At 36.8% G+C, this 16416-nt stretch overlaps 1 protein-coding gene across 1 annotated transcript; it reads right to left on the reverse strand.

Moving 5' to 3' along the window:
* Nucleotides 1-8567: 8567 nt before the first annotated feature.
* Nucleotides 8568-14716, reverse strand: LOC117403050 (regulator of G-protein signaling 4). The gene is made up of 5 exons (XM_034004911.3): nucleotides 14575-14716; nucleotides 12646-12750; nucleotides 11712-11773; nucleotides 10498-10664; nucleotides 8568-10214 (listed from the first exon to the last, which is right to left on the reverse strand). Exons 1-5 carry the CDS (start codon nucleotides 14616-14618, stop codon nucleotides 9963-9965), a joined length of 630 nt encoding a protein of 209 aa, XP_033860802.1. The 5' UTR covers nucleotides 14619-14716; the 3' UTR covers nucleotides 8568-9962.
* Nucleotides 14717-16416: the final 1700 nt, after the last annotated feature.

Consider the following 16416-nt stretch of genomic DNA (forward strand, 5'->3'; position numbering starts at 1 on the left):
CTAATTATAAAGCAAGTGTACTCTCCTTATACTGTGCACCTTCTTTAAACATTGAATTGTTATAGCAAGTTATTATTATGGTCTGACTAATGACATTCTTTACAACACATGTGCTTTATTAATTGTTTATAGCAGATCCTTAAATATCTTTTTAATTTGTTTTTAATTCGGTAGATAATTAACATGCTGTAGTGTGTTATCCTACCATGTGTAGTTTTCCCCATATAGTGGAATGAAAACACCATTGTGGGTGGCAGGCTCTCCAGGTGCACAAACTGTGATGCAACAGAATATGCACAAATAGGTGCCAATTGGATTTACTGACAGATAATAGACTAGGAAAACATGATGAGATAGAATTACCTGAGAACAAAAGGCTGAGCACCAATACGTGTCATTTCTAGACCTCACGTCCACAATAACCTTTAATTACCTAAAACAACAGCAAATCGAATGTGTAAATTATTGAAAATACAGGTGACATTTTTGGTATATTAACTTTAACTAAAACTGGTTTCATTGAAATGTCTGTCAACATTAGATAACGGATTTCCCATAACCCCAGCAAATCCCCTTGCTGTGAAAATGTGATGGTCCGTCTATCAAAATCACAGTAACGGCAATGTATTAGAGATCATTGTTTAAAACCATCGTTGTGGTTAAAATTTAAAAGAAAGAGTCCCACTGGTTTCCATTGGGGTTGTAAGTGAATGCATTTTAATCCACTTGAGTATACATAAAAAATATATACATGATACATGTTCACAGGTCTTGAGTGGTTACAACCAGCTGGGATCAAGTGGATAACTTGGATCCAAGGAATGTTTCTTATGCTGTGGTAATTGCCAGATGTTTCAAAGTCACATTGACCTGTTCTATTATTCTGTTGTGCGGTGTAGAGACCTTTCAAGCATGACTGTGGTCTGCTTTGCCAAAAATAGGTCTGACATTTGAAATATTCAAAGGATGAGGGATTTACACAAAATAATTTGTTGACGAGCAGTAGGATGTGTCCTGAGTCACGTTCAATATTGTGACCTATTTTGCATTTTTTATTATTTGCTTGTTTTATTCTACTAAAATGTTTGCTTCATGACGATGAATGGAAATGCTAAAATATTGAAGCTTACTACTACATTTCAACATGGGTAGGTGTTGTGTGTGACTTTTTTAATAATAGATGCTCAGTAATCGGATCCCGCTAACCAGTGAATAGCAAAATAACGCTGAATACATTTTAGTTTAGTTCTAAAACTTAACGAGGTGCAAAAACAGGAGGAGAGGATGAGGTGTATAAAGGCCATTTCCCAGGCCAAGCAGGGAGAATGGATGAGATGGGAGAGTGTGGAACAACGCAAGATTGGCTGGCAAGACCTATGGTCAATGGAACAGAGCAGGATCAGTTTCCTCATCAGGTCAACATATGATGTTCTCCCATCACCACAGAGTAGGAGAGGATCCCTCATGTCCTTTGTGTTCATCACCTGCAACATTAAGGCACATTTTGACAGGATGTAAGGTGGCTCTTAGCCAAGGACAGTTTACTTGGCGCCATGACCAGGTGCTGCGATGTTTGGCCTTAGCATTGGAAGACAAGCGTAACATGACCAATAAGTTGTCACCTGTTCCATCAAAACATTACACACAAAAGACAACATTCCTCCGCCCGGGAGAGCAACCACAAAGAAAAGGTGTTAAAACCAATCCTCGCCCAGGACAACTGGAAGCTGCTAGAGACTGGAAAATGCTGGCAGATGTTGGTCAACGGCTTATTTTTCCACCTGAGATTGCCACCACTAACCTTCGACCAGATATTGTCTTGTGGTCTCGATCAGCAAGCCTTGTTCACCTGGTAGAGTTAACAGTGCCATGGGAGGATGCTGTAGATGAGGCGTATGAGAGGAAGAAACTGCAGTATGCTCAACTAGCCACTGAAGCGGAACAGCGAGGATGGAGAGTCCGGGTTTACCCAGTGGAAGTGGGTTGTCGAGGATTTGTGGCACACTCTACAACCCGGTTTCTCAGAGACGTCGGATTCAGTGGCCAGGAGTTGTGTCGCACAGTGAAGAACTTATCTGAAGCAGCAGAGAGGAGCAGCAACTGGCTGTGGTTGAGACGGAAAGATTCTGGCTGGGGATCTCAAGCACAATAGAAATAAAGAAACGCTGATGTACAGGTAAGTAAGCTGGGCTGAGTTGAGTGGGGGACGGAGGGGGATGATGCTGGGACGCCAGAATGACCGTTGAGCCCTCTTGAGGTGTCGTGGGCTAGTCGACGAAACACTGAGGATGGAAGGTGCCCACTTGAAGACCCCAGAGATGTACCCTACCTAGCTCAATCCAGACGGTTGTCATGCTGATGCGCTGGGGAGGCCGCACTGTGGTTGATCCCCGGAGCCAGCATCGCAGCCGTTGTGTGTGCTGATGCGCCAGGGAGGCAAAATAAGCTGATCCCTGGAGCCAGCATTACACTTCAGCCATTAACACCAGACAGAAGGATATCTACATCATCATATGGAAGGAAACGTAAATGGATGGAGACACATATGGATCACATTAGTTTACTGTAAAGCTACGTCTTAGTTGGTGCTTATCTTGGCGAGAGCCGAGTTCAAATCAGCATGAAGTTTTAACATCTACTCTCGTGTAATGGAAATCATAACGGACCGATAATATAAAATAACCCTTTCACGCATAGAGGTCACTACAGTGGACAGATATTTTTAAGTGAGTATCCCCTATAGAAACTCTGTTTTGACATCACTGATGCATGGTATCCTCTTCAGTGGTCTACTAAAATTAAAACGAAACACCTGACATCTGGTGGCATTTGATAGGTGCTACAAAGGTGACAGTACAATGGCATAGAAAAGTTCAGCAGCACTGAGCACCTCAGGGATTTCTGTAAAATCCTTTTACACAAAAAGAGCAGAGCAGGTAAAAAAAAAATATTCAAAGAAAGTAATGTTTAGGGAATAATATGGTATATGTTTTGTTCTAATAGTCACTTTATTTTTTTCACAGTTTATGTTAAACCATATGTCCACTTAAGTGGACATCATGCACTATTAAGTTTCATAATGCACATTAGGCCTATGTTGTTCTATAGGCCTATGCTAAATATTTTTGTCCTATAAGAGCTATATATTGCAGTGTGGTCCATAAATAGGCTCTTTTGGATCATTTTATCTTCTCTCAACTGTTTTTTAATTGAAAATGAATTTTCTGAATAATTATTATTAGCAGCAGCTGTGTGGTAGTAGTCGCAGTTTTATTAGTAGTATTGTTATTTCTTAGCCAGACATCAAGAGCATCTAGCTCCAGGGTAGTAGAGGAGATTCCATCACAATCAAGTGATAGTGATGATGGTGAATGGCAGCCAGACACGCAGGGAGAGGAAGCAGGGAGCCCGCGTAGCAGCAGTGAAAGTGGCAGTGAAACAGACGAGGATAGTGATGATGCTGAAGTAGTTGAAGGAGTGGGGAATCACTGGCTGAAGCTAACTGATGCAAAAAAAAAGCTAACAGGTGCCATGATGAGGCTTGTACACGGAAAACTAAGTACATCTGCATGCAGTGTCTTGAGCCATTGTGTCCTGGGTGCTTTGCCAACTTCCACACCCAGCGCTAAAATCAGCCAAATTCAGTTCACTACAGAGGGAAGAATGGTAACTTGGTGTGTATGACACACTGAAGTAAAAAAAAATATTATTGTTTCAACAATGAAGACATTTTTGTTACAAACATTGAGGACATTTTTGTTTCTGGGTGAATAAGTCCATATTTCAGCATAAAAGATATATTTTTTTTTTTTTTCAAATTTGAGGACATTTTTGTTTCTGGTCAAAAAAAAAGAAAATATGAGAAAACATTCAAATACATATCAGGAATGGTATCAGCCATTTAGTTTTGCATTTTGTATTAGCCTACTTTTTCCCAAATAAAAGAAAAAGACTTTCAGTCATAATATGCTGTTCCAATATAATAGGGCAATTTGTTATGTTACACATGCATGTTGTCCAGTCAAGTGGACATATGTAAAACTTCTTCAATTTTGTACTAAAAAAAAAACAAAACTTTTTTTTATGTTTTTATAGGCTAATAAAAACCATTTGAAAAAAATCTTGTTTAAGGTTACCATAATTCATGCATTAAAGGGATAAATTAAAAAAAAAAAAAACGTTTGCAAAGTGGACTGGGTAAGTGAGACTGGAAATACCCAAACGACAATGAACAGTGAGTAACTAAAGCCCGCCGCACACAGCCCGACTCAAGCCGTCCCGACTCATCTCATCTCAACTGGCCGTACAGAGTTTGGATGAATCGTATCAGTGTGCGTGCACTTAAAACCAAGATTATGCAGATTTCAGTCGGGATGTCTTCAGATTTGAAGATTGAACATGTTGAATCTTTTTCAGACGCAGTTTCGTTCATGTGATCAGTCTGTCTGTTTGCGGCGGTTGCCGACCAAGACTGCCTGAGACCGATTAGCCATAAGGGTGTCAACCAATGGTGAAGCAGGTTTAAGTGACGTAGCTTGTCATGTAACTTGTCATACAAGATGGTGGAATATTGACAGCTTTAGCTCCACAGGTAAAAATACATTAGTCTTGAATTGCTCCGAGTGTCCCGAATTAAAAAAAAAATACCAGATATGTGCACATTTGAATCGTTTTTTAGGCGTTTACTAATCAAAGGTAAATTATCAATTTAGCTTTTTATTATCAATCTACTGACAGCCTATATTTTCTTACTGCGCAAAACAGAAGTAACCGGTGTGTCGATCTCCAATATGTCACAAATCACAAGCCCCTAGATCCACACGCTGAGAAAAAAAAAGCAAAAGTCAAATAAAAAAATCAACAGGTTGGATTTTATTTACCACAGGCTAAAGTGTAGTAGACAAACTATACAAAAAGTCAAACACTGCCTGAAATGTTTGCACGGTGTAAATGGTCAACAGCTAAATTAATAGGCTAAGCGCTTCTTTTGGTTGCCTCGCGGCGCTGTCTCCACTGTCTAATCAGCATACGATGCCATGCATAATATGAGGGTCGTTATGTTGGGCTAAGTTAATACAAAAATGTGTACAGGGCAGTATTGATTAAATCTGCATACATATAAATCACCAGTATCTAGTTGTGGTCAGTAATTCAGTCTTAGCAGTGTGCGACACCCAGTCGTAAAAAACTGAACTGTAACGTCAAACCAAAACTGAACAAAACTGATCACAAAATCTGTGCATACTCAGATGAGATGAGGCCGGACGGCTTGAGTCGGGCTGTGTGCAGCAGGTTTAAGAGAACAACAAGATATTTCTGTGCTTCAAAGAGTTTTTATTCAATGATTTAATTTGTTTCAACCTTTTGTTCGATACCGTGTTTGTTTTGTTTTATTTGTAAATAATGAAAGTGTGCCAAATCGCTGAACTGCAGTTTTCTGAGTGACTTTACTATTTCAAGGGCGCAGACCAGCCTGGATCCTGTCAGATATGCCACCTATGCCCCCCTGGCCACATTCCACACTTTTCCATTAAACAAGTAAATATTGAATCATTACCAAACCATTTAAACCATGTTGCTGTGCAAAGGTGGCTGGCTATCTTGGCCCCAGGCAGTTCCTCTGCACCAGAGCCAAGATGGCTGCCAGCCACAAAACATATTTTCTTAGTGTGTAGGACCTTTGCCCTGTCACACCCACATGCATGTCATTTTGTTTAAAAATATCATGCAAAAAAATCATGATAATGTGAACTGTTAAAAATGCTCAAATTCATCTGTGCAATTTAAATCCCTGCTGGCCTTCTCAGAGCCAGGGATACTAAACCCCGAAAGAGATCCCATTCATGAGCATGTGGCCTATTATCCTTAATTTGCTTGTTAGTCCTAGGGGTTTGTATCAGGACCCAAGTGGCTTGGGCTAGCACCTGCTTTATGCAAACTTTATTGAAGAACAAAATAATTGTACTGGGCTGGACACGAACCGGCAACCCCTCACACCGCAAGCGAGCATCTTAACCAGTATGCAAAAGAGAAGGGCCTGCCTGCATTCGTGGCTATAGAGCTTTTTTTTAACCTCAAATAAACTCATGACAGGGGAAATAAACTGTAACGGCAGTGCATCACACAATATTGCCCTTTACAAATGCATGTACTATCCACCTTCCCCACATACTCTTTAAATCACTCAGTTGACAAGTAACACCTGGCAAACATGAATGAGAAAGACCTTTGGAAAATGCAAGTTAATCCTTGACCTTTCTCATGGTGTTTGGTTTTCTGCAGAATGGATAAGAAATATTGATTGCATTGTGTAACTGCACAGCCTACTTGTCTTAATGTAAATGCATACCACTTAATGTAATTGGTCTTTCTGCTTTCATATATATCAAAGGACAGAAAGTGCTTTTTTTTCCACATGGATATTGTAGACAAAAGTGTTCAACTTAAATATATGCAGAGGATTATAGCTTCCACAACAAGTTTAATTTATTGGATGGACGTATATGGTTTTATTCCTCATTGTGTTAGGCCTTTTGAATTATTATACTAGAAGGTAACTATTGGAAATGTTGATAGTGTGAAACTCGAGAAAAACATGAAGTCATTATAACAACAAATATAAAATCTGCTCTACGCAGCACCTGGAATACTGTATTTAAGTCTCTAGTGATTGATGAGAAGTATTAAAGAAACTAGTTCTTCTGAATAAATCTGAGGAAATTGTGACTCTCATCCTCGGGAAAAACTATGTAACAATGACAATTTGTTTGTATGTAGAAATAAATAGCATTGTTAAGTGGTGGACACACTCCAGATTTTAAAGCAGATTTCTAGAACAGCCTGCACACTTTCAGCATATTCTGAGTTTTGATGTGAGACCAATGGGAATAATAAGCATTCCAAGGAATAGTCACCAACACTGATGTATTCCCCATGTAGGGGTTTAGCATTGCATATTAGAGGAAGTTACATCATTAGTATACAGTAGTTGTGGTTGACAGGCTATCCTGAAGCCAATATCTGTTGTTGTTTTTTTTTTATGTCATTAAGGGGATTGCAGAACTGGAGGGATTGTTTGGAGGGGCAGTACCCCTTTGTTTATAGACAACATTTAAGTAGATTAAACAGTGAAACGGCTTGCGACGTAAAAGGGATGAGGAGTCAGGGTTGGACTGATGTGCTTTAAAAAATAAAATAAACAATTTGCTTTGAACTGCATACAATTGCATAACAGTGGAGGCTGTGTGGTCCAGTGGTTAAAGAAACGGGCTTGTAACCATGAGGTCCACGGTTTAAATCCCACCTCAGCCACTGACTCATTGTGTGACCCTGAGCAAGTCACTTAACCTCCTTGTCTATCGGGTGAGACGTAATTGTAAGTGATTCTGCAGCTGATGCACAGTTCACACACTCTAGTCTCTGTAAGTCACCTTGGATAAAGGCATCTGCTAAATAAACAAATAATAATAATAACAGTGGTTAATATTTACTCCTCTTGTGTCACTCACATTTTAATATTTAATAGATTAATATTGCTGACTGTACTTACCTTCTCTCTTTCAATTTTAGTTGCCCAAAGACCACTTCCCTCCTCATCAGCTTCACTTGTCCAGCCTGCCACACCAACCAAGCCACAAGAAAAAACAATATAAAAAATTCAAGAAAGTTAAACCAGGTTTTGGTCATGTTTCCCCTCTTATGTGGAAAGGTTACGTAAACAAGCACAGCTAACTCTGCTTGCAGTATTCCTGTGACTGCAGGCTTTGGAAAGCCAGTTGATCACACTAGATAATAAACAGACCTCGTGGAGGTAACGGTAATTCAGGGAATTACAGCAGTTACGTTTCCCATGTTATACAACATATTTGCAGCTGTGCTCAATGGAAAACCTTCCAGGTTCCAAGTCCTTTTTTCACATGTGATTTGCTATCGTACATTGCAGATTTAAAATTTTGAAAAGGAAATGCACATTCAACGTCACTGTTTTCAAAATAAAAATAACATGACGTTCCTGCACCCACCACCTCAGTAGGTCACATGTACTTATACTGTATATGAAACAATATGTTCTGTAGCCCTTTTTTGACCCCCACTAAGGAATAGAAAACAAAACAAAACCATACGCCATTAAAAAGAAGTTTGGAAGAGCTGTCTGATCAAAACAGTTGTCCAAATAACTTTTTGCAATTCAAAACATGTTTTAACAGCAGTAGGTAAAACAAACATTTATCCAGTTGCGCAGTCAGGTCTTCATTTTTCAACCTTTCATACATATATTAAGAAATACAAAATTAACAGGACTGTATAACAGTTTGATACAGAGTAGTGAATCATTATAATTGGAAGTGCATAAGTACTGTACCGGCAGTATAAATAGATATTTACATTGATATTATAATAATGATGCTGCAGATCACTTCAGATTCTTGCTAGACTGATCATCTCCTGTATGCTTAAAAAAGGATGAGTGTTTTGTGAGGTATTTGTGCATATGATATACACTAGTATAAATAGTCGTATTATCTACAGCTGACATTGTTAAAATAAAGAAAGGTATTGGCTGAGACTGTATTAGAAAAACATAATTTTATTTCGTACCAGATTGCAATTCAATTGAGCCCTACGTACAGTCAGAATGGCAGTCAAGCTCTAGCAATTTGTAACATTTAACATTTAAGCACAATAGCACTTACAATTCATCACATTGGGCTTGTGAAACGCAGTAGAGTAAAGTAGCATGAAATCTCTATCAGGATAACAAACAGACCTTGTGAGGAGGTAATGGTAGTTCAGGTAATGGCTGCAGTTGTGCTTCCCATGTTGCACAAAATCATATAATGGCAGTTTTCTGCTGTAAACTCCATCACTTCTCAAGGGCTCAGCTAATTTAATTGAATGTACATCTGAGCCAGGTTGAAGTCAACCCATTTCTGAAATTCTCTGATTTAGATTTTGTAAAATGTTCAACCTCCCGTAATGTAGCTTTAACTTGTGTATGTTAAAACCATACCCTGTTTTTTGTTTTTTGTTTTTTTAAAGGTCCATGATTTGTAATGGCACATGTTTATTCTTAAAAGTGCTTTTAAAAAGGCAGAACTGCCATTTAAAAAAAAAAAATAATAATGCAAATTTACTTCAACATAAACTTTATCAAAATATAAAAATACATATGCAAAAAAAACAGAATCCAATATGATGCAAGATGAAACCATAACTTAGTGATAAATAACATATATATATAAAAAAAAATTCTTATAGCACATTTTGCCCGCTGTACAGCAAACAGGATAAATACTAATTAGAGCATTCAATATTTTGTACATGCTCAGACAAATATGAGCTTCAGTACAAAGAACAGGTAATTTGATACACAAGTTCCGTATAACATATAATGCATGACAGAAACAGGTTTCATTAAAGTACAAGTTTTGTTTTCAGATTTATACATAGATAACTTACACAGTACATCACAGCAGGTAATAGGTTTCTTGACAGCAATACAAGACATTATATAAAATAATACATAAAATAAAGAATGTAAGCTTTGACAAATGAGTTTTATCAGTGCACTGGCTGCTATATGCACAAAGTTTTACATTTGTGAACTGGCTGGGTTAAACGGGCTTGGATCTATGCTTGTTAATAACTTCGGGGTTTCCTGAAGTTATTAACAGCATCAGTGAATTGTTTTAAATTCAGTCGTACCCCAAGGGAAAAATGCAATAGCAAAGCTTTACAAAGGATTCTCTGAGCTGAATTTGGAAAATCCAAGCAAAAAGGACAAGACCTGCATATTTCCTGTGAGAGGGAATGGGGGTGATCTTATTATTTTTTCCCCCAGTTAGGTTAACATTATTGGTCTTTGCTTGATTAACTTGACAGCTCAGATAACTCATTTTCGGATGACTGTGTTTGGCTGTGTAGCAACGTAATGTACATTGAAGCTCTTTTAGGGAAAGGATTTATCCACACTGGGGAAATTGCTGGTTGAATTCAGTGGCCTTATTCTTTCCTCTCTTCTGGATCCCAAAACTGCTGCTGCTGCTGGTAGTCTGCTGTAACATGTCCTGATAGATCTTAGATTTCAAGAACCTTCGGTACGAGTCCTTTTCCATCAACAGAAAAATCTTCCTTTGAGCCTCATCAAAGCACACAGTTGTGGGTTCTAAAAGGTTTCTTCTGGTCTCCTCTCTCGTTGAAGAATCAAGGTTGACCTTTATATGCAAAAACATTAAACATTTTAGTACAAATAAAAATAGAAGCCCTACACAACTGTATTATTTTGAGAATGTTACTTACTTAAATAAAAAGGTTACATATTTTTATTTTATTAATCTAAGTGAAAAAAACTTAAATAGCAATAGAAAGCAAAAATAAATTCTTAGTTCATTTTGTCTTAGATCTTTTTTGGCTTATCTCTTGAAAACCAAGTGGGACTAGGATGTTAATTTGATTAACTCTGAGTTTCACTATTACTATGAGAACACACATACTTACTTCTTTTGGAGACTGAACTGCAACATATTGTTTGTAAATATTCTTTGCCGTGAGGGCCAGTTTGGCTGGCAAATTAATTTTCTTATAGTCCTCACAGGCCATCCAGAACTCTATATTCTCCTCACTGAATTCAGTCTTCAGAAAAGTGATAAAAGCTGTCAGGCCATCTAAAAGACAAGAAGATCAATGTTAAGTTGCTGAAGAAAACTCCAAAGGTTCTGTATGTATTTTGCAAAGTCTCATTTTGAATGATAGTATAAGTAATGTAAGATTGCATTATCTTAAATCTAAAACCATGAAAGCCTTTGAATGTAAAAGGAATGCATTTAGACCTCTTCCTATATCTCAGAGATTTAAAGCTAATAGATCAAGGGAGCACTGAAATGGAAAGGCCACCACGTGAATGTTTCTCAGGAGGTCAGTGATCCTTTGTAACATAACCCCACATGCTTCTATTTGAAAAGCTGCCAGTATAAACAAATAGCTCCTTCTAGGGCCACCCCGGACTGACTGTGGACACGTACTACCCATTAAGATCATGAGAACCTCTCTCTTGAGAATTGGCCAACAGGTCCACTGGAACTCGGGTCGAAAGTTCTAGAGATCCTTTATAGCAATGGATTGAGGAGGGCAATTACTGTCTTACTATAGAAAAAATGAACTTTACCAGTGCAAATTTTGGGAGGACAAGGACTCTATAAAGCAAGATTTTATTTGCCAACATCTAGATATTACTCCCATTTTACAGTATATTCAAATTGTAAACTCATTTACTACAAGGTTATAAGGTCATCCTACTGCAAAACTAGTCCTTATCTCTTTACACAGGGCCATAGTAATTTGAGTGGTACAATTACACCAATGTATATTGATTGACGCGTTATATTATTTACACAATGGTCATTCTGAGAAAAGCAGCTGATTAAGTGACAGCAATTTGAATAACAATGTATAATACAATGCAATCTAATGGATGAGATGTATCATCTGAATTTCTATAAATAGTGAATGAAAAGGAGGTGATACCTTTTATTGTTTGTCCAATTCACCTATCAGCGACTATGTAAATACTGAAACATTTCTCTACCAAAGCCAACCACATATTTGTACAATGAATTTGAGGACTACTGTATGAGATTCTACATACACGGCCTTTATATCAGAACGTTCCCATCACAAAGCATCATCTATTCAGTCCAATTCAAAATACTTACCCTCATTATTTATCAGGATTTCTAAGGATTCACCCCATTTCTGGACTTCTACAGCACTGACCCTATAGATATAAATATATAAAAAAAAAAAGATAGGTTTTCTAAAACTTATGCAACAAACATGGATGTGTATAATCACAATAATTAGTTTGATAATTTTGTGTGGAATGAAGGATTTCCAAAATGATATGACTGCAGCTATATCTTTAATTATAATTTCCAATTATCTTACATTGAAATTATATTTTAAGCACAACTTCAATTGAACATACATTTCTGGACATTATACACTATGGGGTAGATGTACTAAGACGAGCCTGTCACAGCGCAAACATACCACAATTTGCATTTTCATAGCCACAATTCACAAAGTATACATTTTGTCATATGTACTAAGAGAAAATATGTTAATGAAATATGAAATATGTTAATGATTTTAGCTTGGAGAAACCAGAAATGTAACTGAAATTTGTTAGCGAATTTATGCAGGAACGGCCAGAATTACATATTCATCTGAGGCTGAACCGCAAAGAAAAACTGCTGCCGCAAAGCATTCCCTAAAAGTCGCTAACAGCATTGCGCTTGTTTAGTACATTTCACCTTAGACTTTCGCCTCATTGGCAACGGGTTTGCGACTATTGCAACAGCCGCAACACTGTAGTACATCTACCCCTATATGCCTTAAATGGCTCTTAAATCATGTATAGGCTACTGTAGGGGGAGTTATTTCTGTTCTTAAATCATGTGTAGGCTTAAAAGGCATATATTGTTAGAAGAAGGGGTAAAATGTTACGACATCATGTTGAGGTGTTGTACAAACTAATCCTGTAAACACACTGGGTAAAATGTGAATCTGTTACCTCTGTCTATTATGAACGGGAAACAACATTGTTACAGATATACTGTAGCTTCCAGTCTTTATTTAAGCACTCACTTTTTTGCACCAGCTGCTTTTTCCTTCTTGTTGTTGCCGTTTGGATCACATACCGATTCTGGCTTTTGTAAAAAGAAGCCAAGACGGTGCTTCATATCTTTTGCACTAGGAGAAGAAAAACAATTAAACCTATATCTGTATTTCCAGCTATTGCAAAAAGTATTTTTGAGTTTAGTAAATACACAACTAAAGAGTAGATTATACAATTCTGTGTAAAAGAAAATATATGTTGCTTAGAAGGGCTGTGGAGCGGTTCAAGGACTAGCGAAAAGATTGAACAATAAGAGCTGATAGGAGTATTACCACCTTTGAACCTCTATGTAAGGGGGTACCTCAGGTTTCAGTCCTTTAACTGATCCTTTTTACCCTCTATACAAATTACCTGGGACTTGATTTGGCTAATAATAATATATATTTATTGCAGGATGCATTTAATATTTATATACTGTTTCAGGACAGATTATTACTGAATGTATCAAAGTCAAAAACAATATTGTTCTGTCGGAAGATTGGAAATCTGTCTTGGGTTCTTGTTACATTACATGGTACGTTACTAGAGAAAGTTTCCTTTTATAAATATCTAGGTATATGGATTGATGAGCATCTTACTTTTAATTACCCTGTTGATAAATTGGTTTTAAAGATAGGACCTAAATAATTAGGTTTTCTTTTTAGGAACAGGAAGGCTTTTTCCCTTTCTAATTAAAGTGACTGCTGATATTTTCCCTGTTTTGGATTATGGCGATTATATTTACCAGTTTGCTTGTAAGCAGTCTCTACATACATTAGATGTACTGTTTAATTCATGTGGCAGATTTGTTCTAGAGCAGCGGATCTCAAACTGGGGGGGGGGGGGTGGACTGTATCCTGGGGGGGCGTTAAAAGGTTCAAGGTTTTTTTTATTGTTTAATTTAAAACAATACATTTAATTTAAAACAATAAATTAATTATATTAATTTAAAACGATACAATTAATTATATCTTAACCCGGGCTATAACGTATAATGGGCGGGTACTTTATTTGGGCTTTACTGGCCATTTTGATTGGATCGCCAATACTACCTCCACCAATCAGAGAGTTGCATACAGTACTCATTGCGATCCCGCCCTCTGTCAGACTGGTATACAGAACAGATTAAAGAAGCGCTGGACAAGAGAAATAATGTGTCAGATATCAAAGCGGATATGAGAATGGCACTGATGAAGCCCATTTGCTTGAAAACATTAAAAGCAGTCCGGTGGGGGGTGTCAAATACCACAGACAAGAGAAAGGGGGGAGTGACCCAAAAGGTTTGAGAACCGCTGTTCGAGAGTGTTCACCTTTGACACGTCATTGTCGTTTGTGCATACAACTAGGCTGACTCACCTATGAACCGTTGGCTGTTCCATTGGAATTGTTTTGTGTTAACGGTTTTTAAAAGCTTGGTACCTCTCTATTTGAGTATAAAGGACTAGCATTGGCTGTAGTTTAGTAGTTTAGACTCTAAGAATTCTATTACTTAGGCTATGCCAAGGTTTCGAATATGTATGGGAGAATTATATTTTGCATATCAACTCCCGAAGATGTGAAACTGTTTCTATCATTGTATGGAATAAATAATAAATAAAAAATGTTACAAATACATATGGGACAGACACTGTTTAATAATTCAGAAGTTTCACACTTTCCAGGATGTATCTGCTTTTTAAAATAAAACAATTCAACACATTTACAAAATAGTGTATCTACACTATGCGTGTTTCTGTAATAAGACATACAAATGGACAAAAAAGTTTTTGAAATTTATAGTCAAACATGCATGCTGTACACTGCTTAACATAAATACACGACTGATCTAGTAATTCAATACTGGTTACTGAAATATGCAAAGTACAAACCACCAGTACCATTAACATTAAAAATAGAGAAAAAAGAAAAAAAAAACATACCTTCTCAAGCATGTTGCAGGCAATGCAGCAAGTCCCTTGCACATTTTGTTGTTTATAATTCTCAAAATTAAATGTCAAATGTTAGCTGGTAAGCCCAGTGTCTATCACTGTTTTGTTGCTGTGTCTATCTTTCCCCACTCAGTCAGCTTGGTTTTAAAGCCTATAGTCTCTGGGCTGGGGCCAGCTGGCTAGCCAATCATGTGTATGCAGTAAAAAAAGCTCTGCTGACAGCAGAGAGTAGAGGAAGGAGAGTTATGCAGACACAGTATGAGAAAACATGTCACTGAACTTATAGCCTGTCAGTGCCCAAGGAAGGGCTGTTAAGAGTGCTTTGATTAAAACATCTTTCTATCACATAAAAAATATTTAGAATGATCTTATAAGATTCAACGTATTATGACTTTTTGGGGGGTTGTATTTAAAATCAAACAAAAGCTTCCAAAGCTGTCATTGCATAGCCAATAAATGTGCTTTGGCATTATTTAGACTTCAACACACATAAAAATGTCCGGCACGCATAAGCCATGAGCACAGGTATGAAATGATATTCCATTTGGCGCCCTGAGTGTACTTGCAGCCACATACAGATTAACAGGATCAGTGTAGGTACAGTACTCAATGTGTTATGACAGATACGTCTACTGTACTGTATGTACACCAGCTAGTGAACAATGTGGTAGGTATTTGGCTAACCTTTGGTCAATGGAAGAATTTGCACTCATTTCTGAAAGCAAACTAAACATGTCCGTATTATAAATTAACTTGGGAGAGACAACCTGCAGTACAGCTGTGGCCAACAGTTTTGCATCACCCTGTAGAATGAACACATTTTGTTTCATAAAGTCCAGTGAAACCTGCTGAATAATGTTACGTTAACATATTCAATTACATAACACTATTTAATTTTCCATATCCATACAACGAAAAACTGACAAAAACTTGAAAAATGTGACATTTCAAAGTCTAACATGAAATACTTTACTACTATTAAGGCGATTTAATGTTGTGGTTTCTTTGATTTTATGATGGTAAATAAAATATCGAAATTATGTTTTATATATATATATATATATATATATATATATATATATATATATATATATATATATATATAAAATGATTTTATTTTTAATTCTCAATCTTAAACTTCTACATGATGCAGAGCTTGTAATTGTAAAAGGTTCCTTTTTAATTTCGCTACATTAACCACTTTTCCACCTCAGAAAACATGGATTCAGGTTGGCAAGAATCACATAATTCATATGTAACACCATATGAAATCTGTAGCCCCCGTATTTAACTTCCATCATTTAAAAGTACCCCCTGGGGACCTATTTATTTGTGACATTTACTGGCATACAGTACTGTATTACCCTTGGTCTCCAAAAGTGAAAAAAGTGAATTTGACTTTTGACCAGAAAATAAATATATTGTATTTTAACCATCCAAAGCTTTTAGGGTAATAGCATTCTGTCCAATTGTGGCATTATATTAATCAGGAAAGCTAATTTCCTATTTATATTAAGTCTTATCATTTTAATATTTTTATTTCAAGTCTAGCATCTGTCTAGCATATTTATGCTTGACAAAATTGTTCCTAAGGCACTGCACCGTATATACATACAATATATTACAGTTGTCACCCATACGGAACAAAAAATGTAATAAGAAATGTGTGAAACTTATATTTTCCCAACATCATTATTGAATAATCTCATTATATAATAAAAATATATTATCAAGACATTTTATACATTTTTAATACACCAAAATTGGCCCCTTTTCTAGATATGAAAAATATATGAGATATATGGTAAATATATTGTTAATGCTTTTAAAATA

Source organism: Acipenser ruthenus, chromosome 10 (genome assembly GCF_902713425.1).
Source record: "Acipenser ruthenus chromosome 10, fAciRut3.2 maternal haplotype, whole genome shotgun sequence".
Taxonomy (NCBI): Eukaryota; Metazoa; Chordata; class Actinopteri; order Acipenseriformes; family Acipenseridae; genus Acipenser; species Acipenser ruthenus.